Here is a 25558-nt window from a genome sequence, read left to right as displayed (position 1 = left end):
TGAACTCAGGACCTCTGGAAAAGCAGACAGTGCTCTTAACTGCTGAGCCACCTCTCCAGCGCCCCCCCCCATTTTCATTTTTATTGATTGGTGTTTTGATGTTCAATGTACTCTTATAATTATGCCCTGAATGTGAGGATTATAAGGAATGCCTGTAATATCATTAATATTACATTTGTTTTAAAAACTTTTTTGTTTTGTTTTGTTTTGTTTCTATTTCTCCTTTTATTTTCTTTCTCTTCTATTTTTTTATTTTTTATTAATTTATTCTTGTTACATCTCAAGGGTTATCTCATCCCTTGTGTCCTCCCATTCCTCCCTCCCTCCCATTTCCCCTTACTCCCCTCCCCTATGACTGTTCCTGAGGGGGATTTCCTCCCCCTGTATATGCTCATAGGGTATCAAGTCTCTTCTTGGTGTTTTAAAAACTTCTTAATCTTTTTACTAATATAGGCTGGTTCGTTGTTGGATTTTATAAAAACGGGCACTCCCATAACAGCAAAAGTTTGTATAAGAAAAGAGCACATTACAGAAGCATTCTCTGAGGACTGAAGAACTAAAAAACGAACCAAAAAAAAAACTAAAATGTATGTATGACTGAAAATGCACAAATACACAGATGGCATCTGTGGCACAGGAGCCAACTGAGCGGCATCCATTTGCCAGACTTCATTAGTATTTTTACCTCTAGGGTGAACTCCAGCTATATGACTGTGACCGTGTAAGGGAGCACACATACAGCATTCCTGCACAATTATCACATTTGTCTAAGTGGTATCTTTTGTCATTAATAATAAGAAATAAGATCATAAGATGATGGGCAACAGATATTTATATGAGGTTTATTAAGTGAGCATGAGGAGAGAAGGAAAGGGGGGAGGGGTACCCCGAGGGAGAGAGACAGACAGACAGACAGACAAACAGAGACAGAGACAGAGAGAGACAGACAGACAAAAAGACAGAGAGAGACAGAGAGACAGAGGAAGAGAGAAAGGAGGTAGGTAAGAGAGTAAGAGAGGTAAGAGAGAGAGCCACGAGGAGGGTGTGGCCCTTTATAATCTTAGGCAGGGCCACGCCCCTATGGCAGGTAGGCAATGACATCACCAGTAGGCAATGACATCACCAGTAGGCAATGACATCACCAGTTAGGTGGACTGAAGCAGAATCCTAACAGGATGTGACGCGTAAAGTCTATCAGCATTAGTGTGTAGGCTTTGGTGCTCCTGTTCTGGAGAAGTAAAAATAGGGCAGGTTAGCACATCAGCTGGACCATTCCCTTCTGCAGTAAAACCAGGGAGATTGGAGTGTGCATGAGTATGAGAAATAAGCAAAGAATGTGGACAAGTTTTATCCAGATGTTGTATTTCCAGTTGCAATGGAAGCAAAACAGGAAGCGAAGATGAAATTGAAGCAGCTTCTATTGCTGGGAATAATCCTACAACATAAGCAGAATCTGAACCAATATATAAGGGTTTATTAATTAACCATAACAGAATCAACCAGAACAGATGAACCAAAAACAGGGAGTTCCACCTGTTGGGCTGGAAAAAAGAACTATTAATAGATGGATGAATAATGAATATCTGGACCATGAATCCCTTCTATACCGATAGATTAGTCATCAATAAAACGAGTATCTGCCTATGGAATGGGAGAGGGTTGGATAATTTTTGCAATCACAAATTCAGTTCCTATGCATGATTCCTACATCAGGGCTGGGCATGGTAGCACACGCCTTTAATCCCAGCACTCAGGAGGCAGAGGCAGGTGGATTGCTGTGAGTTCGAGGCCAGCCTGATCTACAAAGGGAGTCCAGGATAGCCAAGGTTACACAGAGAAACCTTGTCTCAAAAAACAAAAAAACAAAAAACAAAAAAGAATCCCACATCTTACCATCTGATTTCCTATCTTTCTGTGGTGATTCGCGGTTAAAATCTGAAAATCCATAGAGTGTGTAACATCTAAAGACTCACTGTTGGCTATGGGAAATACAATGCAGCCAGAATCACAGGGAGATGCCTGGTAGCACCTGGTCATCCCCACTTACTAACTCAGCAAGCAGTTAATTCTTTCTAACCACTATTGTGCTTATTTTAAAAAAATCCGTTCCAAAGGTTTGTTATGTGGTACCATGAGACCTATAGGAAACCATTTCATAGGTAGAATAAGTAAGTTTAAATGCAGTTTGGATCCACAGGATACACAAATGCCTCTTTTAGTCTGAATCCAATAGCTGTAGCTCTTCCCTTGCCTTGCAAGATAATTTGTGAGGACTGTTCAATGCCATCTACACTTCTAATGTTTCAAATCGATTGCTTTAGTGCACTAGGTGTTAAACACTTTGACTTTGCTGAAATTTACTTGAAGGATCAAGTGCAGCTCATGGCAGGGAAGGAAACTCCTCTTCCCTGTGTGCCTTGCGTGCCTCGGTGGGAAAGTTCGCGGTTCCCCGGGCTCTCCTGAGTCCTCCTCAGGACACGGGGGTCAGGACACGGGAGGGGGGGCACGGGGCGGGGGGAGCGCAGCACCCGAGTGGTGACTGAGTTCCCTGCTCCATGCTTCACAATGATTTTCAGACAATGGAGGATCCCTGTCTAAAAGAAAAGAGGGGCCGGGCGGTGATGGCGCATGCCTTTAATCCCAGCACTCAGGAGGCAGAGGCAGGCCGATCGCTGTGAGTTCGAGGCCAGCCTGGTGTACAAAGCGAGTCCAGGACAGCCAAGGCTACACAGAGAAACCCTGTCTCAAAAAAACAAAAAACAAAAAACAAAAAAAACAAAAAAACCGGAAAAGGGGGGTGGGGACCAGAGGGAGTTGTCACCTGGAAAGTGGTAGTGGTGCTGTTCTTACTTTCGATTTTGCTTAAACAGGGAGAATATTTTCTTTTCCTCTTTTACCAATTTTAAAGTTTCAGTATCCACTTTCGATTCATTAAAGAACTTATCTCTTCCTCATGGTTAATATCCTCATTATCCTCCTTATCTTGAAAATAGCCCAAATTTATGGTCAAGTGGCCCCAAAATTGAACAGGGATATTTTTCCCCTCGTTCATTTTTCTTTTCAATATTCTTTTGGTCTCTATCCCTCAGGTGGAAGTTTCTGGTTTCTTTGGAGACTCACTTGTTATCACGTGATGTTTTTCTGGAAGATGTCATGTGATACGGCAAGTGATGCTTTGCTGGGAGCAGGCAAGTGAGAGGGCACATGATGTTGGAAGGGTTTAACTAGAACCCCGTGGAGAATGGGATGACGCTTTTTGCATTGCTACGCTGCTACGCCATGCAACTCTGTGCTGGTCTTTGCTTTGCTGAGAAAACGTTGCAGAGAGCTTCCCGTGGTACCCCAGCTGCTTCTGCTCACCTCACCGGAGCCTTGCTCTTTCTGTTGGATCATGTCAACTTCTACAGATTCCTGTCGCTGTTTGATGTTGGCTACCAGACAGGACAGTGGAATTGGCCCAAAGAACTACTACTAAACAGATCCATAACTCCTTTTACCATTCTTTCTCCCCTTCCTCTGGTCTGTGGGTAAGAAGTGAGGTTGAAGAGTTTAAGAACCCTAAAGTAAGTAGGTTTTGAAGAATCTAAACCTGCTGGGCGTGGTGGCGCACGCCTTTAATCCCAGCACTCGGGAGGCAGAGGCAGGCGGATCTCTGTGAGTTCGAGGCCAGCCTGGTCTACAAAGTGAGTCCAGGACAGCCAGGGCTACACAGAGAAACCCTGTCTCAAAAAAAAAAAAAAGAAAGAAAGGAAAATCAAAACCTACATATCTCGTACACTTTTACCTAAAGTTCCCCATCTGGAAACCAGGAATTATCATCATAAATGACTCACACGAACCCTAATAGACGTGATGTTGGTACTTATGCTCCTTTCAGACATGACCCAACGTAAGGCAAAGCTCAACGTAAGGCAAAGCCTTTCCTGGTTTCCGCCTCCTCCTCCTCACTCACCCCTGGGAGGGTCTCCACTGTCATCTCGTTCCTCACTTCCAGCCCCTGTTCACCTCTTGGCACTGCTCCTGATATGGGGGAACCTCGCAGAGCAGAGCCAACGGAAGAACTGAAGTCTCATGAAATAGCCAACTCTATACACAGCCTGAGTCAACTTGTACCCTGAGGTTTTAAACATGTCACCAGAGTGAAGTTCTCATGAGTTCAAGCTGTGTACAATGCCAAGGAAAGGCACACATGTGGCATAAAAATGTTTTTCCCATAAAAGCAATAGTTTAAACCTTTTAAAAAATATATTGGGTTTTTAAAGATTTATTTATTATTTATACAGTGTTCTGCCCGCCTGTGCACCTTCCCGCCACAAGGCGGCACTGGTCGCGAGCCACCATGTGGGTGCTGGGAATTGAGCTCAGGACCTCTGGAAGAGCAGACAGTGCTCTTAACCTCTGAGCCATCTCTCCAGCCACCCCCCACCCCCGTTTTTGAGACAGGGTTTCTCTGTGCATCCTTGCCTGTACTAGACTCACAGCGTAGACCAGGCTGGCCTCAAACTCAGAGATCCACCTGCCTCTGCCTCCCAGAGTGCTGGGATTAAAGGCGTGCACCACCACACCTGGCTCTAACTTAAACTTTTAATTTAACAACAGCAATCGATACTGAGGAATCTCACTCACGCCTATCGGCTACACCTGAGGGGAGCACAAAAAGACAGCCCAAAGGCAATCATGTGATTTGCAGAAACTGAGACCACAAGACTCTCCTCTTGTTTTCCTGGAGTGTTCTCACAAGCATTCAGAATTCTTTTTCATGTTACTGTATTCCAGGACTGTGTTCCAATAACGAAATAAATTGTTTTGTCTTCTGAAAAAAAAACACATAATTGAAAAAAAGCACATTTCACATTATGGAGCTTTCTGTCTGTGTGTGTGTGTGTGTGTGTGTGTGTGTGTGTATGAGAGAGAGAGAGAGAGAGAGAGAGAGAGAGAGAGAGAGAGAGAGAGAGAGAGAGAGAGAGAGATTGTTTACATTTGCATACCTGGTGCCCATGAGCAGTACATCAGAACTTCTATACCTGGAATTACAGGTAGTTTTGAGCCAGCAGACAAGGGTGCTAGGAAACATGGTTGGACACTTAACGGGAGCATTACTACTGAAGTCAACTTTTCAGACCCCAAATATGTCATTATACTGCAGAAAATGAAGACGCCCCATTACTCCTGTCTTCTCTCACTTGCAGGTGATGAGAGTCCTGGTCCATTGAAGAACTGAATGGACGGCTCTCCCTCTGTGAGGAACTCTGCACATTGCTTCTCACTGACATTTTTAACAGGGTTCTCTCTTTTTTTAAGATTTACTTATTTATTTTATATGTCAGTGCTCTATTTGTATGTTCACCTACAAGCCAGAAGAGAGCATCAGATCACATTATAGATGGTTGTGAGGCACCATGTGGTTGCCAGAAATTGAACTCAGGACCTCTCAAATGGCAGACAGTGCTCTTAACCACTGAGCCATCATCTCTCCAGCCCCAACAGGGTTCTCTTAATGGAAGAGAGGACAACAAATTCAGTAAAGCACAGAGGAGTACAGACATAGGTGATGCTTGCTACTTTGTGGGTTCTTTCGTCCACACCTCCAAACCTCTAACACTACATAGGAGACAACAAAAGGATGGAGTCCTTGGGGCAAGTTTGATCTTCATCATCAGAATATGTAATGTCTTCTTGATGTTTCTTTGCACACGACCATGACAGTAACAAACCATGACCAAGGGGCTGGAGAGATGGCTCAGTGGTTAAGAGCACTGACTGCTCTTCCAAAAGGACCCAGGTTCAATTCCCAGCACCCACATGGCAGCTCACAACTGTCTATAACTACAAGATCTGACACCCTCACACAGACATATATGCAGGCAAAACACCAATGCACATAAAATAAAAAGTAAATAAAATTTAAAAAAAAAAAAGACCAACAGCAACCAATGAGCAGCAGCCCACACCACCTGTCAGGGTCCTAGCACTTACATACATTCTGAAAAGTCCCCAGAATTCCAAATGTCGCACAGTTGCAGAAACTGGCAAAATCACACCTCCGCAGTGCATGAGGCAAATAAATCATAGCCAGTCCCATAGCCCAAAAAATGACAATAAAACAAAAACATACTCCTGTGTATCTTTTTAAAGAAAACAAAACTACAAAATCCTCCTACATCCAGATCACATTGGACACAGTCCATAATGGGAGATATGGTTGTTTAGTTTGGGGATTTGGGGTTGTTATTTTGGCTTTTGTTGGTTTGCTGATTGTTTCGATTTTTTTGAACAGGGTCTCTACATAGCTCTGCCACCCTGGAACTCACTCTGTGGTCCAAAAGGGTCCCAAATCCAGAAATCAAGCTGTCTCTGTCTCCCATGTGCTAGGACTACAGACATGAACCACCACACCCCGCTGAAAGGTCTCTAAAATGACCTATCTTTGATTCAGAGAATGAGAGGAAATTAAGATTTAAAAAGGAACCATCACTCTTTTGGTGAACAGAGCATTTCCCAGAACACAACAATGCCTTAATTATGACTGGTAAATCATTTCTTTTTTTATTTTTATTTATTATGCATACAATTTTCATCCTCAGGACAGAAGAGGGCACCAGATCTCATTATAGATGGTTATGAACCACCATGTGGTTGTGGCAATTGAACACAAGACCTTTGGAAGAGCAGCCAGTGCTCTTAATCTCTGAGCCATCTCTCCAGCCCCAATAAATTATTTCTTATGTTCTCAATATCTTGGTTATTTCTTTTGCTTCATCTTTAATAATTTTCACCTGTGTGTATACACCTGATCCAGAATGTTCACAGGTGTGTCAGGACAACAACTTACAGGTGTCTAGTCCTTATTTCCTCTAGGTGAGTTCTAGAGATCAACCCCAAGTACTCAAGTTTTGCAGCAAGTGCCTTCAGTGGGTGAGTTAACTCATTGGCCCTTAAGTTTCAAAAATATGTATGTATGTATGTATGTGTGTGTGTATGTATGTATGTATGTATGTATGTATGTATGTCCTATCATGTGCACGTGCTATTGTGTTTATGTACATATGTCACAGCCCAAGTGTAGCAGATAAAAACTTGCATGAGTAATGTGGGTATTATCTAGAATAAACTCAGGTCATCAGGCTCAGCAGCAATCACCTTTGCCCACTGAAACAATTCTCCATCATTTGTGTTTCTGAGAAAGTGTTAAAAACAAGGATTTATTCCTCAGAATAAATATAACCCATAAAAAATGGATGATAGTATAAATACATTTTCATTTGCAAATAGGTTTCATTATTCAATTCATTCTGTGTCCCTCTATCTTTGGATGACAATTTATATACAATTTGAAAACAAGCCAATATTTTAATGAAGAAATGGTTCCAATGATCTTATATGCACAACAGTGAGATGACTCAGTGGGAAAAAGTGCTTGGTGTGCAAGGCTTTACTGTATTTATTAGATTCACGGTGTTTCTCTCCAATAGAAAATCTTCCATGCATTTGAAGAAGACTGTAATGTGCAGAGGCATCACCACATTGAAAACATCCATAGGGTCTCTCTCCAGCATGAGCTCGCTGAGGTACTGAAGATTACACTGGCATTCCAAAACCTCACTGCATCAATTACATTCATAGGGTTTTTCTCCATATGACATTGTGATTATGATGAGTAGTGTAATACACAAAGGCTTTACCACACTGCCTGCATTAATACAGTTTCTCTCCGGTATGACTTCTTTCATGTCTGTAAAGATTACTACGATATGCAAAGGCTTTCCCACAGTGAGTACATTCATATGGTTTCTCTCCAGTGTGAGTTATTTTGTGTTTTTGAAGATATCTGTGAAATGCAAAGGATTTACCACACTGACTACACTGATACAGTTTCTCAAGAGTGTGATGTTTTTCATGACTTCTGAGATAACGACGACTTGCAAAGGCTTTACCACAATGATTACATCCATAGGGTTTCTCTCCAGTGTGAACTCGCTGATGTATCTGAAGATCACACTTTAATTCAAAGGCTTTACTACACTGATTACATCCAAAGGGCTTCTCTCCAGTGTGATGTTTTTCATGATTCTGAAGACTAGTACGGCTTGCAAAGGCTTTACCACACTGATTACACTCGTAAGGTTTCTCTCCGGTGTGACTTCTTTCGTGTATCTGAAGAAGACTGCGACGCGCAAAGGCTTTACCACATTGAGTACATCCAAAAGGTTTCTCTCCAGTGTGAGTTCTTTCATGAATTTCAAGGCTACTGCGACGTGCAAAGGCTTTACCACACTCACTGCATTCGTACAGCTTCTCGCCAGTGTGATGTTTCTCATGATTTCGAAGGCTACTACGGGTTGCGTAGACGTTACCACACTGATTGCACTCGTACGGCTTCTCTCCAGTGTGTGTTTTTTCATGTGCTTCAAGATTACTGCGGTACGCAAAGGCCTTACCACACTGATGACACTCATAGGGCTTCTCTCCTGTATGAATTATTTCATGGATTTGAAGGTGACTTCGAGTTGCAAAGCCTTTACCACACAGATTACACTCATAGGGTTTCTCTCCCGTATGAGTTCTTTTGTGTATATCAAGATTACTGTGACGTGCAAACGCTTTACCACACTCGCTGCACTGATAGGGTCTCTCTCCCGTGTGAGTTCTTGTGTGTATCTGAAGAGAACTCTGACTCGGAAAGGCTTTACCACAGTGATTACATTCATAGGGTTTTTCTCTAGTATGATTTTTTTCATGTTTTCGAAGACTTATGAAATTTGCAAAGGGTTTACTGCACAGATTGCACGCATAGGGTTTCTCTTCAGTGTGGATCCTTTCATATATCTGAAGAAAACTGTTCCGTGCAAAGGTACTTGGCTTCTTTCCATACACCTTGTACTCACAGGGGTTGTATCCAGAATAACTGATGTTATACCTATTAAAGAAGAAATAACAAACAAGACATTTCACACTGCAGCCACACAGGTTAACTCTTTGTTGCCCACGGACATGTGCTATAGGAATTGCGGTTGCTCTACAACAACCTTCTTCCCTCCCACAAACTGTTCCTATCACTAAGTGAATAACAACAGCTTAATTATGGACTATTGGATTTTTAAAAGGTCTTGACAGACACTGCTCACCTAATCAATGTGCGTGTAACTTTTATTTTAATTGAATGGTATGCCATGTAATGAAATGACAGTTCTACAACATGGTTATGAGTAAAGCAGTGCCGTGTGTTATAAAATACTGTTATTTGTCTTATTTCTTAGAGGAATGTCTTGCAAACACAGGTCAGCTACCTGAAACTGAAGTATATACAGTCTTGTGAAAATTTAATAATCATCAACATACATAAAGTCGTGCTTATTTGCACTGCTGCTCTTCTTTAAATCTTCAGGGCGCATGAAATTTACCTTACATGTCTTCTAGAACTTTCACAATGTTCTTCAGTATTCTGGTCTTCCAATTTGTAGCCTAAAATACAGTACCAGAAAATTTATGACATATTATTGGAATATTATGCAAATCTTCAGTTAGTCTCTTTGGTGAACCTGAGAACCATGTCTGATTATTCACCATATTCTTCCTCTTCCACAGCTGAGATCAGAGAAGTGCACCAATAACCAAGAGAAGCTTGTCACCTGCTTTAGAAAGTGAAGGAAAACTAACACTCTTACCTATAGCTGTGAGGTTCCAATAGGTCTCCAGCATCACATCTCTGTAGAGACTCTTCTGGGAAGGATCCAGCAAAGCCCACTCTTCCTGAGAGAAGTTCACCTGCACGTCCTCATAGGTCACTGCATCCTGAAATATACCATACACGTACATAACAGAAATGGTGAGTCTTACTGTACTGTAAATACACACTGCATTGAGAACATGTTTACATATCTCTGGGTTCTCCACACATTTACTCCACAGATTCCAAACGGTGTCACCAAGTTACTTTAGAAGGAAAAAAAAAAAGGAGGTTCACACCTCTCCTTTCTGGGCCCAATGAATTCAACATGGCAATGCAAGAGAAATGACTACTACCTGATAATGCAGAGAAAGACTAGAGTATACACTAGAAAAACTGTATCAAAATCCCTAACTGCAGAAAAGGATGGGCAAGACGGACGAGGTGATACACACCTTTAATCCCAGACCTCAGGGGGCAGAGACAGGCGAATCTCTGGTGACTTCTAGGTCAGCCTAGTCTATGTAGTGATTTCCATGACATCCAGAGTCATGGAACATAGTGAGATCCTCTCTCAAACAAACGAACAAACAAAACAGGGATAGAAAGCATTCAGGGGCTCACTCAAAATCCCTCCAAAGAGCTAACCATTCACTCCAGCGCAATACTACATTCTGACTTCAGTGAATACCAGGCACACAAGTGGTACTCATCCATATATATGTATATATGTGTGCATGTATGTATGTGTGCGTGTATATATGTGTGCGTGTATGTATGTGTGTGTGTATGTATGCGTGCGTGTATGTATGTGTGCGTGTATATATGTGTGCGTGTATATATGTGTGCGTGTATATATGTGTGCGTGTATGTATGTGTGCGTGTATGTATGTGTGCGTGTATGTATGTGTGCGTGTATGTATGTGTGCGTGTATGTATGTGTGCGTGTATGTATGTGTGCGTGTATATATGTGTGCGTGTATATATGTGTGCATGTATATATGTGTGCGTGTATATATGTGTGCGTGTATATATGTGTATATATGTGTGCGTGTATATATGTGTATATATGCGCCAAAGACTCATGCACATTTATTAAAAATCAAAAGCATACACAAAAAAGAGAATGTTAAACCCCAGTGATTCTGAACACTATTAATGTCACGCATACATGTTTTCCTGATAAAAGAAATACATTCTGCCAAAATGTGACAGTCAAGATGTGAGGGAAGATCAACGCTAGAGTAAGTGCTTGACATGGACAGAAAAGCTAATTTCATCAGTCAACTACAACAACAACAACAATGCTAGAAAACAGCTTAGCAAGGAAGAGCAATTGCTACATTTTATCTTACATTTCCTAGGGATGGAGTCTTTCATGGCGGCGATGGTGTGGCTACATGAAAAGAAAGTAAGCTGCTCAGTCTGGACCTCAGGAAACATAGAAACAGGTGTGGGGAGGGTATAAACACTGAAAGGACTGTTAGATTCAGGACCCTGAGGACCCTCTACTCCGAAATCAAAGATAATCAAAGATTTGAATAAGAATCTTTGATAAAAGAAAAAAGAAAAGAGGGACTGTTGGGACCAAACAAATGAGACGTATCCTAAGTGCTGCCATTTTGTATTCAGAATCAATTTTGATCATGAGGTGAAAATCAGTTCAAGTTCCGAGGTTCAGGGAGAGCTGGGAACCTTCCAGATGGCTGACACCTCCCTCCTCGGTCTTCTTTTGTTCCCTAAGCCTGACTGTCCTAGTCACAAAACAACAAATGATTCTGATTGATGAAAATGTGTAACTGTCTTGGCTCAAATATTTGTGGACTCTGTGATTTAAACAGTTACTAAAATGAACGTTTGGGACGCAGGCAGCTCCCGAGTCTGTGCCGCTATCCCTGAACGGTCAGTTTTTGCTGCATGATTCAAAAAAGATCTTACTTTGCATGGACTCTTGTGTCTGCTTGAATTGTTTTAGATTTTCAGACCCTAACACCTGGTGTCTCCAAATGTTTGTCCAACCCAAAGACTTCAAAGGAAATAAATCTCTGCCAAAGTTAAACTCTGCACAGAAAAACTGTAACTCAACATAGCGTCACCCAGTGTCATGGCTGAACCACCACAACCAACTAGAGAGATTAGCAGATAGGCCAATGGTGGGAACACAGCAGGACATGTGGACTCAGCTGTGGCTCTCCACTCTGCACACACTGCCTTTTTCCTAGCCTAGCTGCTGCTCCGGGAGTCACGGTGACTCACACAGTGGTGGACTTTCTCAAAGGAAGAGCACCCAGGCCCACTGTCCCTTATGTTTGTCACTGGCTCTATTGATGGATAGTGTAAGTCACCATTTCCTAAGAAAAAACAACAGGAGCCACCTTCTTATCTCCAGCTCTGCCTCGTTTCATGGCACACACTCTGCTTATCTTCATCTTCCATTTCTCCCACACCTATTTCCTTGCTCCCTACCCTCCCATCGCTCCACACCTACTAACTCGCTTCCTACTGCACCCTGACACAGTGCTGTATAGACACTTCCTGTGTCCCAGGCCTTTGGGGGCACTGGTGCAAGCCGCAGTGTTGCTGTCTCTACTGTACCTTTTCTAACCCAGGCAACATCACTTACAAAGCCACCTCTAAAAGGAGATTTTAGCCTGAGTTCTGTCACGCTCTACTCGTAGTTAGAACATATCAGAGATTGGTGGATTATAAATCTGGAGACGAGAGTCAAGGAGATGTTTAAAGAGAATACTGGAAGTTTATCTATCCCTCGAGGGAGCCAAAACCCTCTTTAACTAAGAGCCATTAAATGTTTACTGATTTTGTTGGGCAGTGGTGACACACACACCTTTAATGCCAGCACTTGTAAGGCAGAGTCAAGCGGATCTCTGAGTTTGATGCAAGCCCAGTCTACAGAGCCAAGCCTGTGTGGGGGGGGGGCATAGTTAAGAGTTGTTTTTAACAAAATCTCTATCATTCAATTTTACCAGTAAAGACTTGGGAGGCAGATGCTGGTGTAAAGCCTGCTAGCTCAGAGACACAGAGAAAACACCGAGCTGGACTTTGTACTCAGCCAACATCCCAAAAGAAGAAAGCCTCCTTCCCAGTGCTGTCTCAAAAGCCCTCAAACAGAATGTCCCTCCCTTCAACCCCCTATCCGTCTATCCACCCACCTGACTTCCTCTTCCTCTCTATGGTTTTTCCCTATGTTCCTATGTCAACCGGTTATTTGCTCCACCTCCTGACCTACGGCTGCCTTTATAGAATCCTGTTTACAACATCCAAGCAGAAAGGTCTTGGATTAAAGGTGCGTGCTAGAACTGATCCACACAACTAAAAACAGGTTTTCCCAGTGACCAACACAATCTCAGGGTTTGAAGTGTGATCAAATATCCTGCAACAGCCTGGGCACAGGCCTAACATTCCCACAACAGCCTGGGCACAGGCCTAACATTCCGACAACAGCCTGGGTACAGGCCTAACATTCCCACAACAGCCTGGGCACAGGCCTAACATTCCGACAACAGCCTGGGCACAGGCCTAACATTCCACCAACAGCCTGGGTACAGGCCTAACATTCTGACAACAGCCTGGGTACAGGCCTAACATTCCCACAACAGCCTGGGCACAGGCCTAACATTCCCACAACAGCCTGGGCACAGGCCTAACATTCCGACAACAGCCTGGGCACAGGCCTAACATTCCCACAACAGCCTGGGCACAGGCCTAACATTCCCACAATAGCCTGGGCACAGGCCTAACATTCTGACAACAGCCTGGGCACAGGCCTAACATTCTGACAACAGCCTGGGCACAGGCCTAACATTCCCACAACAGCCTGGGCACAGGCCTAACATTCTGACAACAGCCTGGGTACAGGCCTAACATTCCCACAACAGCCTGGGCACAGGCCTAACATTCTGACAACAGCCTGGGTACAGGCCTAACATTCTGACAACAGCCTGGGCACAGGCCTAACATTCCCACAACAGCCTGGGCACAGGCCTAACATTCCCACAACAGCCTGGGCACAGGCCTAACATTCCCACAACAGCCTGGGCACAGGCCTAACATTCTGACAACAGCCTGGGTACAGGCCTAACATTCTGACAACAGCCTGGGTACAGGCCTAACATTCCCACAACAGCCTGGGCACAGGCCTAACATTCCCACAACAGCCTGGGCACAGGCCTAACATTCTGACAACAGCCTGGGCACAGGCCTAACATTCCCACAACAGCCTGGGCACAGGCCTAACATTCTGACAACAGCCTGGGTACAGGCCTAACATTCCCACAACAGCCTGGGTACAGGCCTAACATTCCCACAACAGCCTGGGCACAGGCCTAACATTCCCACAACAGCCTGGGTACAGGCCTAACATTCCGACAACAGCCTGGGCACAGGCCTAACATTCTGACAACAGCCTGGGCACAGGCCTAACATTCCCACAACAGCCTGGGCACAGGCCTAACATTCTGACAACAGCCTGGGTACAGGCCTAACATTCCCACAACAGCCTGGGCACAGGCCTAACATTCTGACAACAGCCTGGGCACAGGCCTAACATTCTGACAACAGCCTGGGCACAGGCCTAACATTCTGACAACAGCCTGGGCACAGGCCTAACATTCCCACAACAGCCTGGGCACAGGCCTAACATTCTGACAACAGCCTGGGCACAGGCCTAACATTCCCACAACAGCCTGGGTACAGGCCTAACATTCCCACAACAGCCTGGGCACAGGCCTAACATTCTGACAACAGCCTGGGCACAGGCCTAACATTCCCACAACAGCCTGGGCACAGGCCTAACATTCTGACAACAGCCTGGGCACAGGCCTAACATTCCCACAACAGCCTGGGCACAGGCCTAACATTCTGACAACAGCCTGGGCACAGGCCTAACATTCCCACAACAGCCTGGGCACAGGCCTAACATTCTGACAACAGCCTGGGCACAGGCCTAACATTCCCACAACAGCCTGGGCACAGGCCTAACATTCCCACAACAGCCTGGGCACAGGCCTAACATTCCCACAACAGCCTGGGCACAGGCCTAACATTCCGACAACAGCCTGGGCACAGGCCTAACATTCCCACAACAGCCTGGGCACAGGCCTAACATTCCCACAACAGCCTGGGCACAGGCCTAACATTCCCACAACAGCCTGGGCACAGGCCTAACATTCCCACAACAGCCTGGGCACAGGCCTAACATTCCCACAACAGCCTGGGCACAGGCCTAACATTCCGACAACAGCCTGGGCACAGGCCTAACATTCCCACAACAGCCTGGGCACAGGCCTAACATTCCCACGGAGGTAGCTCAGTGTCTCTGATAAGAACCTATCGTATAAAGTGGGAGACTCACTGTAAAACATACTAATGGATTTGATGTAATAATTATTTTTTGTACTGGAGGACTGATGCAGGATTAGTCAATCAACTGACACTAAATGGGGACTCCCTCCTCTCCCCCACCCCCGCCATTTTTGTTGTGTTTTTTGGTGTTTTTGGTTTCTCTGTCTAACAGAGCCCTGACTGTCCTGGACTCACTTTGTAGACCAGGCTGGCCTGAATTTCCAGAGATCCCCCTGCCTCTGCCTCTCAAATGCTGGGATTAAAGGTGTGTGCCACCACGCCAATATAAGACAGGGTGCCAAGATGTGATTGATTTTGAAGAAAAGTGTTTTGGGGGCGGGGGGAGTTATTTGTCAAAAAAAAAAATCAAAGCTGGGTGGTGGCGCACGCCTTTAATCTTAGCACTTGGGAGGCAGAGGCAGGGGGATCTCTGTGAGTTCAAGGACAGCCTGGTCTACAAAGTGAGTTCAGGACACCAAGGCTACACAGAGAAACCCTGTTTTGAAAAGTCAAAAAAAAAAAAAAAAAGAAAGAAAGAAAGAAAATCAAATATGAGTCTCTTCTCCATCAAATACTACTAAGCTTGTTCAGGGAACAAGGAATTCAAATCCTTTCAATTTCACTCATCCAGTTAAACCATTGGTTACTCAAATTTTCACTTCTCCCTGTTAGGAATTTAGTGACCTGGAGCAGAGATCCTTTTTCTCCTTCGAGCAGTGCCTCTCTTCCCCTTCCTCTTTCACTTCCTATGCAGCAATTCTTTTCAGACTACCCAAACACATACGATTGAAGTCAGATACCAGCCAAGGATAAAATATACATCCACCACCTTCCTTTTAATAAAATCCAAGTGTGTTGGAGGTTAGTCTGGTCTGCCCAAATGAGCAGACACACATACCCCAAAATGTTTGTAACCTTCCTTGAAACCTTGTTCCTGTTTGTCCAATAAAAAGCCAACACAATCCTAGCCCTCGGGAGGCAGAGGCAGGTGGATTGCTGTGAGTTCAAGGTCAGCCTGGTCTACAAAGCGAGTTCCAGAACAACCAGGGCTACACAGAGAGATGGCTCAGTGGTAAAGAGCACTGACTCTTCCTCCAGAGGACCAGGGTTCAATTCCCAGCACTCCACATGGCAGCCCACAACTGTCTGTAACTCCAAGATCTGACACCCTAGCATAGACATACATGCAAGCAAAACATCAATGCACAAAATGAAAATAAGTAATGGTTTTTTTTTTTTAAGCCAACACACCTAGACAGGGCAAATGGGATAGGTGTGGCTAAGGTTCGAGGGCTTTTGGGAGAGAGACCCAAAAAAAAGGAGATGAGCAGGAAGAAGGAAAGTCAACGCCATGGATTAGGTGGAGAAGAAGTACATGGCTGGCACAGCTGGAGGCTTTGGCCGAGACAAACAGCATTAGCAAGTATACGGGACTGTGGACAGGAGGTGAAGGATAGAAATTATTAGAAGCAGACCACATGGGATTGAGGGAGGGTATGAGATACCTGCCCCCCAATATGGGAGGTAGTTTAGGGGATTAATATGTGCTCTGCCCCAGGTTAACTAAGGCTATTTTAAAACATAACAGGCATCTGGGTCCTCATTGATTGCTAGCGGGTTAGAAAGTACTACCATAATAACTCTAGGCCTAATAATAAACATGAGGCCCTACTTACAAATTAACCACAACATAAATATTGCCTCTGTCCAGGGCAGGGGTAAAGCCTCTCAATCAGGAGTAAAGCTTGCCTTGTCCGGACACTACAGTTGGAGTGCTAGTCCCTTTCTTGGCCACCTTGAACTTACTTCTAACATGCCCATACTCAAAAAACAACCTTAAGGATAATTTAACGCCTGCCCCCTGCCACACAGGCTACTGCATGCGAGGTGCAATGTGCCTGATCCACCTGCTCAACACCCCGGATTCCTGGGAAAGTGGCCCAGATACTCAGGTACATAGCAGCACAGAGACACAGTGGACTCGCCGTTGCCCTCAGAAAAGAACGTTGTTAAGATCACAGTACTGCTGCTCTCATTGCAAGGCCTGCCCACCCACCCTCTTTGGCAAGAGCCACCCAGCCACACAGGCCTCACTAGAGCAGCAAGTCCCCTACAGTGTGATCAGAGAAATGAATCACACAACGTCAGCTTCCTCCAAGCTCTACCTACTCTCCCAAGCAAACAGATCGACTATACCACAAGTTTTCATTTCAGCAGAAATCCCTGATAGCTTTATGTTTGTCCTCGGGCGAGGGTCTCTAGTGTGCACTGCCCATTACACCCCCAAGGTCCAGTGCAGCCAGCCCTTTACTTCAGACCTGAAAAGTCCTGCAGCCAACCTTAGGTCAAATTCAAATAGGAACAACAATTATAGCAAGGGGGCCATGAATGTAAAAGCAAAGAGGGTCTCTGGAGGGCCACGGGAGAGGGCCACGGGAGAGGCAAGGGAAAGGCCAAACAAAGTAATTATGATCTCAAAAATACATTTTAAAGCACTGAAACAGGCCTTATGGCCCCATGTGCTTAAGGGACTAATAATTTATGTTGGCGCACACCAAGGATAACTCAAACCTTTTCTCTCAGGCTCTATGTGTTCAGCCAGAAAACCAACAGGTCAGTTAGGCAGGGCCACACCCATCTGTCCAGCTCTTCCGTTCTGGTTGAACTAGTGTAACTACAATAATTTTGTTTCAAGAAGGAAATTCACGGAGAAAATAAAATTTTGTCAGCTTGATCAGATTATTTATATTCTTATTTGCTCTGGTCTGTGGACCTTTTAAAAAGTTGGGGTTTTGCTTGTGTTTGGGGGTATTTCTATTCTTTGCTTTTGTTTTGAGACAGAGTTCCTCCTTTTAGCCTTGCCTCTGCCGGAACTAGTTCTGTAGAGCAGGCTGTCCAGGAACTCACAGAGATCCACCTGGCTCTGCGTCCCAAGTGCTGGGATTAAAGGCGTGCGCCACCACCACCTGGAATAAAAGCAGGATTTATCAGTACTTTATCAATCACTTACAACTCAATATTGGACTAATCTCCGATAGTCCCAAATGCAGACAAGACTGCACTTGGGAGAGGAAGTGTGTCACTCAGGGGGAGGTCTCCTATTAATGGCATTCCCTCTACCAGAAAAGAACTTAGTCTGCTTTTGTGTCAATATACCTAAGTGTTCTTTAGTTATTTTCATCCCTTTTAAAAGCTAAGTATTGGCATCTGGCTTAGTGTGGTGGTTAGACTAGGTTTGACCCCATAGACTCCTGTGTGTGAATGCTCGGCTCAGAGAGAGTGGCAGGAGGTGTGGCCTTGTTGGAGGAAGTGTGTCACTGTGGAGGCTCGTCTTAATGTTCAAGTCTGGCCCGTGTGAAACAGTCCCCTATCTGCTCCCTGAAGATCAATCAAGATGGAACGCTCAGCTTCTTCTCCGGCACCGTGTCTGCCTGCACGCTGCCATGCTTCCTGCCATGATGATAGTGGACTAAACCTCTGAAAATGTAAAACAGCTTCAATTAAATGTTGTTTTTTATGAGAGGTGCCATGGGCATGGTGTCTCTTCACAGCAATGGAAGCCCTAACTGAGACACTCAGCCACCATTGTGCTACTATGAAGAGACACCATGACTGTTGCAGGCTCTCTGATGCCATTGTGATCCCTGTCTCTCGTTTGGTGGGGCTGAGCCCTAGCACACACCTTTAATCCGGGACCTTTCTGTACACGGGATTTAATCATGTTAACCCTAGGTGCAGCAAGAAGCCAGCTGACAGGGATTAGAACAGGGGAGACTCTGAGTTGAAGGGTACTTAAGACAGCGTGGAGAAGGAGGAGGAGCTCTTTGGCTTTTAGTTCTCTAGCTTTTGAGCTCTTCCGCTCCTGGGTCTTTGGCTTTTTGGCTTTTTGAGCTTTGAGCTAGCAATCTTTTGGCCTTATGGATTTTTAGCCCTTTCTCCAGCTGAGATAGTGAGCCTTCTGCGATGTGAGCTGAATAGGAAGGTCAGCTGGGTGCTTTCTCTGCTCTCTGAGCTAGTAGGTTTTCACGCCAGCATCTGGCTCCTGAGCCTTTATTGGTAAAATAGAACATTTGGGATTTTCTCTTAAAACAACACATTTCCTCTGAAAAGTCTTGGGCTAGGCCACCATAACCTACATAGCTCTCAGCACTACTGTCTTCCACCCTCTTCTATTATGGCCCATTAGCCCCTATTTAATGTGTTCACCGCTTTCCTAGTCCCCTAGGCCCCAAAAGTTCACGTTCTGCTACAAGCAGCATGTAGGAAACTTTAAAGGGGCAGCTTTTTCTATCATGGCTAGCTCCCCAATAATGACACAGATTCACTCAACATGTTTTAAGCACAATAAGTGAGCAGCTCAACCCTCTATGCTGCACTTGCTACTTCCCAGCCTCACACCTCAAGTTACTTCCGGTCTTACAGTTGACCTGGCTCACTCTGTGCCATGTTTGTCTTCATGGTGAATGTTGATAGTCCATCCGGCCTGGTGATGACCTTCCTTCTCACTCCACGTCATGGCTCCCTCTTCCTCTTCCTCTTCCTCCTCTCTCCCTCTGGGACCCCCGGCTCAGATCAGAACCCAGCCTACCGCTTTCCTCTGCAGAGCCATTAGCCAATGAGAGCCTTTTATTACCCAATAAAAGATAACTGGGAGAATTCCTTACACCACACTGACACAGGACATAGTGCTCTTTGCATGGCGATGCCCATGTCCTGACTGAACCAGATCTCAGGACACAAAAATCAGTATTTGAACACACAGTACACAAGACCCCTCCTCCAACAAGCATGGTCAGGCCTGTCACAGCAATGCCCTGCTTCGTGGCACCAGCTTCCGTCTTCTTCAGTGTTCTATTGCTGTCAAGAGACGCCATAACCACGACAACTCTTATAAAGGAAAACACTTAATTAGGGCCAGCTTGCAGTTTCAGAGGTGTATCCCACTGTCACCATGGCACGGAGCATGTCAGCATCCAGGCAGACATGGTGCATGATGGGATGCTGAGAGTTCTACATCTAGATCCAGCGGTAACAGGAAGAAAGAAAGCCCACGGGCTGGGCTTAGGCCCTGGAAACTCAGATCCTGTCCACAGTCACACACTTCCTCTCAGACCACACCTACTCCAACAAGGCCACACCTCCTAATCCTTCCCAAGCAGTGCCACTCCCTGATGGCCAGGCATTCAGACACATGGGCCTGTGGGGGTCATTCTCACTCACGCCCTCGCAGCGCCACTTTTAACTCTTTGTTGTACTTGGACCACTGCTCTAATCTCTATGTACTTCCACTCTGCAACGTTCCAGAGTCCTTAAGACCTTCATTCAGTTTTCCTAAAGTGGCTTTTCATTTGTTTATTTTTTCATTTGTTTTTTTTTTCATTTTTCATTTGTTTATTTTTATTTTTTGAGCAATGTGTCATGTCTTAGTTTTCCTGTTGCATGGATCCAACACCATGAGCAAAAAGGAAGTTGCAGAGGAAAGGGTTTGTTCATTTTACACTTCCACTTTCATCACTGAGGGAAGTCAGGACAGGAACTCAAACAGGGCAGGAACCTGGAGGCAGGAGCTGATGCAGACGCAGCGGAGGAGGAGCGCTGCGCACTGGCTTCCTCCCAGGGTCGCTCAGCCCGCCTTATTTCTTTGTGCAGGAATTCTTGACAGACTGCAACCAACAGCATTCAACCACCGACCAGCCACACACTTCTCAAGGCCCTAGCACGTATGTACTCTCTGAAAAGTTCCCACAATTTCAAACATCATACACTCACAGATACTATTTGGAGCTGGCAAAATCACATCCTTGTTAGAGCATGAGGCAAATCATAGTCACCTCTGTGAAGCAGCCCTGTACCCCACACCTGAGATTAAAACAAAACATGTTCCCATAACATTTCTGTGATTTGGCTTTTTTCTTCTTTTCTTTTCTTTTTGTTTTTTTTGTTTTTTTTTTTTTGTTTTGTTTTTTGTTTTGTTTTGTTTTGTTTTTCAAAACAGGGTTTCTCTGTGTAGACTTGGCTGCCCTGGACTCACTTTGTAGACCAGGCTGGCCTCGAACTCACAGCGATCCACCTGCCTCTGCCTCCCAAGTGCTGGGATTAAAGGCGTGTGCCACCACGCCTGGCCATTTCAGTGATTTTTTAAAAAAGATTTATTTATTATATACAGTGTTCTGTCTGCATGTACACCTGCACACCTGAAGAGGGCACCAGATCTCATTATAGATGGCTGTGAGCCACCATGTGGTTGCTGGGAACTGAACTCAGGACCTTTAGAAGAGCATGCAGTGCTCTTAACCTCTGAGCCATCTCTCCAGCCCCCATTTCAGTGATTTTTAAAGTAACCACAATTACATAATTCTCACTACACTCAAGCCAGGCCCTGTCTCTCCTTTCTTGATACCTGCTGATCTGGTAACAGATTTCAGCTACCTTCCCCGCACTTTGTCTGCCCGTGAGCCATCACACACCCACTCCCTGAAGACAAATGAACTAAACCTCGGAAACTGTAAGCAAGCCCTAATTAAATGATTTCCTCTATAAGAATTGCTGTGGTTATAGTGTTTCTTCACAATAATAGAACATCAACTAAAACACCGTCCTGATCTCATAGCCTGCTGAGATTGCTTTCTTACACAACTCAAGACCACCTGCCCAGGGTGGCACCAAACACATGGAATAGGCAATATTACTTCAATCATTAATCAAGAAAACATCCTATACATTTGTCCACAGGCCAGTGTTACTCTAGCTGTGTCAAGCTGACCAAATCTAACCAGCATACCTACTGACTATGCCAAACAGATTTTTAATATAACCTTGATTCTCTTAACACTCAGTTTTCAGCATGTGCATGTAGATAGACACACACACACACACACAAACACAGAGACACAGACACACACATACAAACTCACAGACACACAGACACACATACATACACACAGAGAAACATAAACATACACACACACACACACACACACACACACACACACGCCTTGGCAGTAAAGACCACTTACTGCTCTTGCAGAAGGCCTGGGCTTGGTTCCCAGAACTAACATGATGGCACAAAATTTCCTTAGATCCTGTTGCAGGGCATCAGATACATCCTTCTGTCTTCTGCAGGCACCAAACACCCAAGTGATAAACACACATATATTGAAGCAAAAGAATCATTTAGATGAAATAAATTTAGTAAATTAAAAATTACAGACCCCCATATCTCTTATATGCCACCATGGACAAAACAGCCAAAACGACACAGAAATGAAATATCTATAGCCAAAACTATAACTTTTTAATTAAAAGATTCAAGGAAAAAAAAAGATTCAAGAAACTCAACCAGGCAGTGGTGGCGCACGCCTTAGATCCCAGCACTCGGGAGGCAGAGGCAGGTGGATCTCTGTGAGTTCCAGGACAGCCTGGTCTACAGAGTGAGTTTCAGGACAGCCAAGGTTACACAGAGAAACCCTGCCTCGAAAAACCAACAAGAATAAAGGAACTCGATCAAAGAAGAAAAGTTCCACATTTGTAGACAGGAAGCCTCAATATTATTTCACTACAGATTTTGAGCTATAGATTCAACAAAAGTCTGACGAAAAGTATGATGACAGCCGGAAAGCGGTGGCACATGCCTTTAATCCCAGCACTCTGGAGGCAGAGGCAGGAGGATCTCCATGAGTTCAAGTCCGACCTGGTCCACAAAGAGAGTTCCCGGACAACCAGAGCAATACAGAGAAACTCTGTCTCCAAAAACCGAAGAGTCTAACAATGTATGCTACGAACAACAGAAAACTGATGACAGAAGGTCATATGAATGAAAGCACAACAACACAAGATTGGAAAAAACAGCACACACAGTGACACCAGCTGACTTCAGAACCTCACACACACACCTGCAATAGAGACTGTACTGTTTGGGAAAGAATAAAAGAGATCAACAGAACACGAGAGAACACTTACGAGAGAAACACACAATTAATCGTGGGCCAATTTTCACACAGAAGGCCACAGACTTACACAGTAAGTCCGGTATTATCAACACCGGTGGCTGGACAACCTTGGCATCTACTTGAGAATGTGTTAATAACACAACATAATAGCATCTTTTATTTGCTTGATTCAATTGTCCTCTTGGAGGCTGACTGCCTCCATCTGCTAACCTAGGCCTAGTCCTGGAAGCTTCCAGCCTCGGTACAATCTAATCTAGGCCTAGAGTCTTTACAGCCTGAGGCTGACTGCTGAATAAGCTCACCCTTTCTAGCTCTTTCTAAACTCTGGCTGGCTGGCTCAACTAAGCCGTGTGTGGCTCAAAATCCTCTCCAAGCTGAGTGATTCAATCCGGCTTCTCTCGGCTTCTGACTGAATTGCTCTGCCGGGTCTCAAACTAACTCTAGCCTCTGTTCTAATCTCCCGATCTTCTGGCTCCCCCTCTCTCTCTCTCTCTCTCTCTCTCTCTCTCTCTCTCTCTCTCTCTCTCTCTCTCTCTCTCCTGTGTCTCTGTCTCTCTCCTCTCTCCTCTCTCCTGTGTCTCTGTCTCTCTCTCCTGTCTCTGTACAACCAACAGTCCCAGTAAAGCTGCCTCCGCCCTCTCCGCCTCCCCCTGTTCTAAATCCTTCCTCCAGTCTCGTCTCCCGAGAGTTGGGTGTCTCCTATGTCTGGCTCACTTTCTCAAATCTTTCTTTGATTAGTCACTTCTGTCAGCTTCTCAATCAGACACCACTTTCAAACATCGCTGCTTCCTTCTGCAAACGAATTTACCTTCATCGGTCGGGATGAAAGGTGTGTGCTAAGGGCGTGTCCGCACGCAGCCAGGACTAAAGGTGTGTGGCATGTCTGCATTCAGACAGGTCACACAGACCTAGGTCTTGGGGTGCGATCTCTTGTCACAGCAACCATGTTTCTGGATTCAAACTCCTCTACAACACAGACTTTCCACCTTACGGAATTAACTGCACACGGATCCTGCACCTGAGTGTCCAGTGCCCAGCGCAGAACTCCTTAGAAGACACTAGAGAAGCCAGGGCTCTGCCAGCCAGCAAATCTGCCTTCCCTGACAATGAAAGCTGCGCATGCGCGCGCCCTGCAGGACAAGAACAGCGTCCAGGCAGCAGCTCCCGCTCCCCGCGCTCTGCGCAGCGGCACCGAGGAGAACTAAGTCCCTGGGGGACCCGCTTCCGCCCGGGAGCTGCGGGGGACAAACCGCGTCACTTCGGGCGCTGCAGTCGCCGCCGCCGGCTCCCGCACCCCGGGACGAGCCCCACGCGCGCTCCCGCGGCTCCTCCCCGCGTGGGGACGGCGGCCCCGCTCACCATGGCGCGGATCCCGAGCTCGCCCCGCTCCCCTCACAGCTCCCGGCAGCGGGTCACGGCGCGGCACACGGAACCCCAGATGCTCGGCGGACACAGCCCAGCTTACAGCCTGGCGGACCGGAAGTGCCCGCCTCCATTCTGACGACAGTCCGCCTCCAGGCCCTGATTGGCTAGTGAGGCCTGAGTGACAGGAGCAGCTCCCTTAGGGACAGAGTCACAGCACAGCGGTTCCCAGCCCTGGCTTCCACCCTCTCAGGCACAGAGCTGCCCAGACCTGCGGAGTTGGGCATCGCGGTAGAACTTGTGCCTGGACTGCAAAGTCGTCCTGCACTTTTCCTGCGCTCAGCAAGCACTTCTTCGTCCGGGCACAGGGTCTCTAGCATACAACGATTACTGAATTGACTGTGTGATCCCCCTGCCTCACAACTGAACCGACTTCCAACCCATTCATGTCAAATTTAAACAACCTGATTGACAATGCACCACGCATCAGCAATTGCAGTGAGGCACACTTAGGGCTGCTCACAGCTCTCTCAGCTGCACAATATTAGCTTAACACTTTCCCAGCCTTCTGTGGTGGCACTGCCCTATCATGTCAGCCTTTGCCGGGAGGAGACGGGACATCAAAAGCTTAAACCAGCTTGGTCGGAGACGGGAAACACCCGCAATTAGGGTCCCAAAAGGTGAGGTTTCAGGGTGAGGATCTGGGATAAAAAGATGAAAAAGGGTTGTCATGGGCAGCCAGTGGTGGTGCACGCCTTTAATGCCAGCATTCAGGAGGCCAGCCTGGTCTACAGAAGGGGTTGCAGGACAGGCAGAGCTACCGAGAAACCCTGTCTCCGGGGAGGGGGGAAAAAAAAAGAAAAAAAGTTTGGCATCAGTAGGTCTTGCATAAGCTGATCCGGCCCCTGCTTGTCAGAACAAGATCCAGGAACTGCGTCATTTTAGGAGACTCCTGAAAGCCTGTGAGCACACTCCACGATAACAAGAGTGATGTGACCCCAGTGTTTTCACGCGCCTCCTGCTTTATTGGGAAGGAGTGAGTTTAGTTCACGTTACTCACTATTGCTTGCTGCTGTTCATCAGACAAATGTTTATGCTTCTTCCATGCCTGGCGTTGCGGGGGGGGGGGGGGGGGGGTGGAACAGGGGTCTTTTTCTTTTTTTAATCTTTATTTCTGGTTTTGGAGACAATGTATCTCTGTGTAGTCCTGGCTGTCCTC

General features: G+C 45.6%; 1 protein-coding gene across 2 annotated transcripts; it reads right to left on the bottom strand.

Moving 5' to 3' along the window:
* Positions 1-7183: 7183 nt before the first annotated feature.
* Positions 7184-25332, bottom strand: LOC311604969 (uncharacterized protein). 2 transcript variants are annotated; one of them, XM_084795245.1, is made up of 4 exons: positions 24337-25332; positions 9666-9792; positions 9402-9462; positions 7184-8917 (listed from the first exon to the last, which is right to left on the bottom strand). In XM_084795245.1, exons 1-4 carry the CDS (start codon positions 24337-24339, stop codon positions 7696-7698), a joined length of 1413 nt encoding a protein of 470 aa, XP_084651371.1. In that variant the 5' UTR covers positions 24340-25332; the 3' UTR covers positions 7184-7695. The 2 variants fall into 2 exon arrangements, with proteins under 2 accessions (XP_084651371.1, XP_084651370.1); XM_084795244.1 differs by lacking the exon at positions 24337-25332 and adding an exon at positions 23786-24304.
* Between the last annotated feature and the right edge of the window lie 226 nt (positions 25333-25558).

Source organism: Acomys minous, assembly GCF_964271855.1.
Source record: "Acomys minous genome assembly, chromosome: 9".
Lineage (NCBI taxonomy): Eukaryota > Metazoa > Chordata > Mammalia > Rodentia > Muridae > Acomys > Acomys minous.
This window is presented reverse-complemented; position numbering and strand designations above follow the sequence as displayed.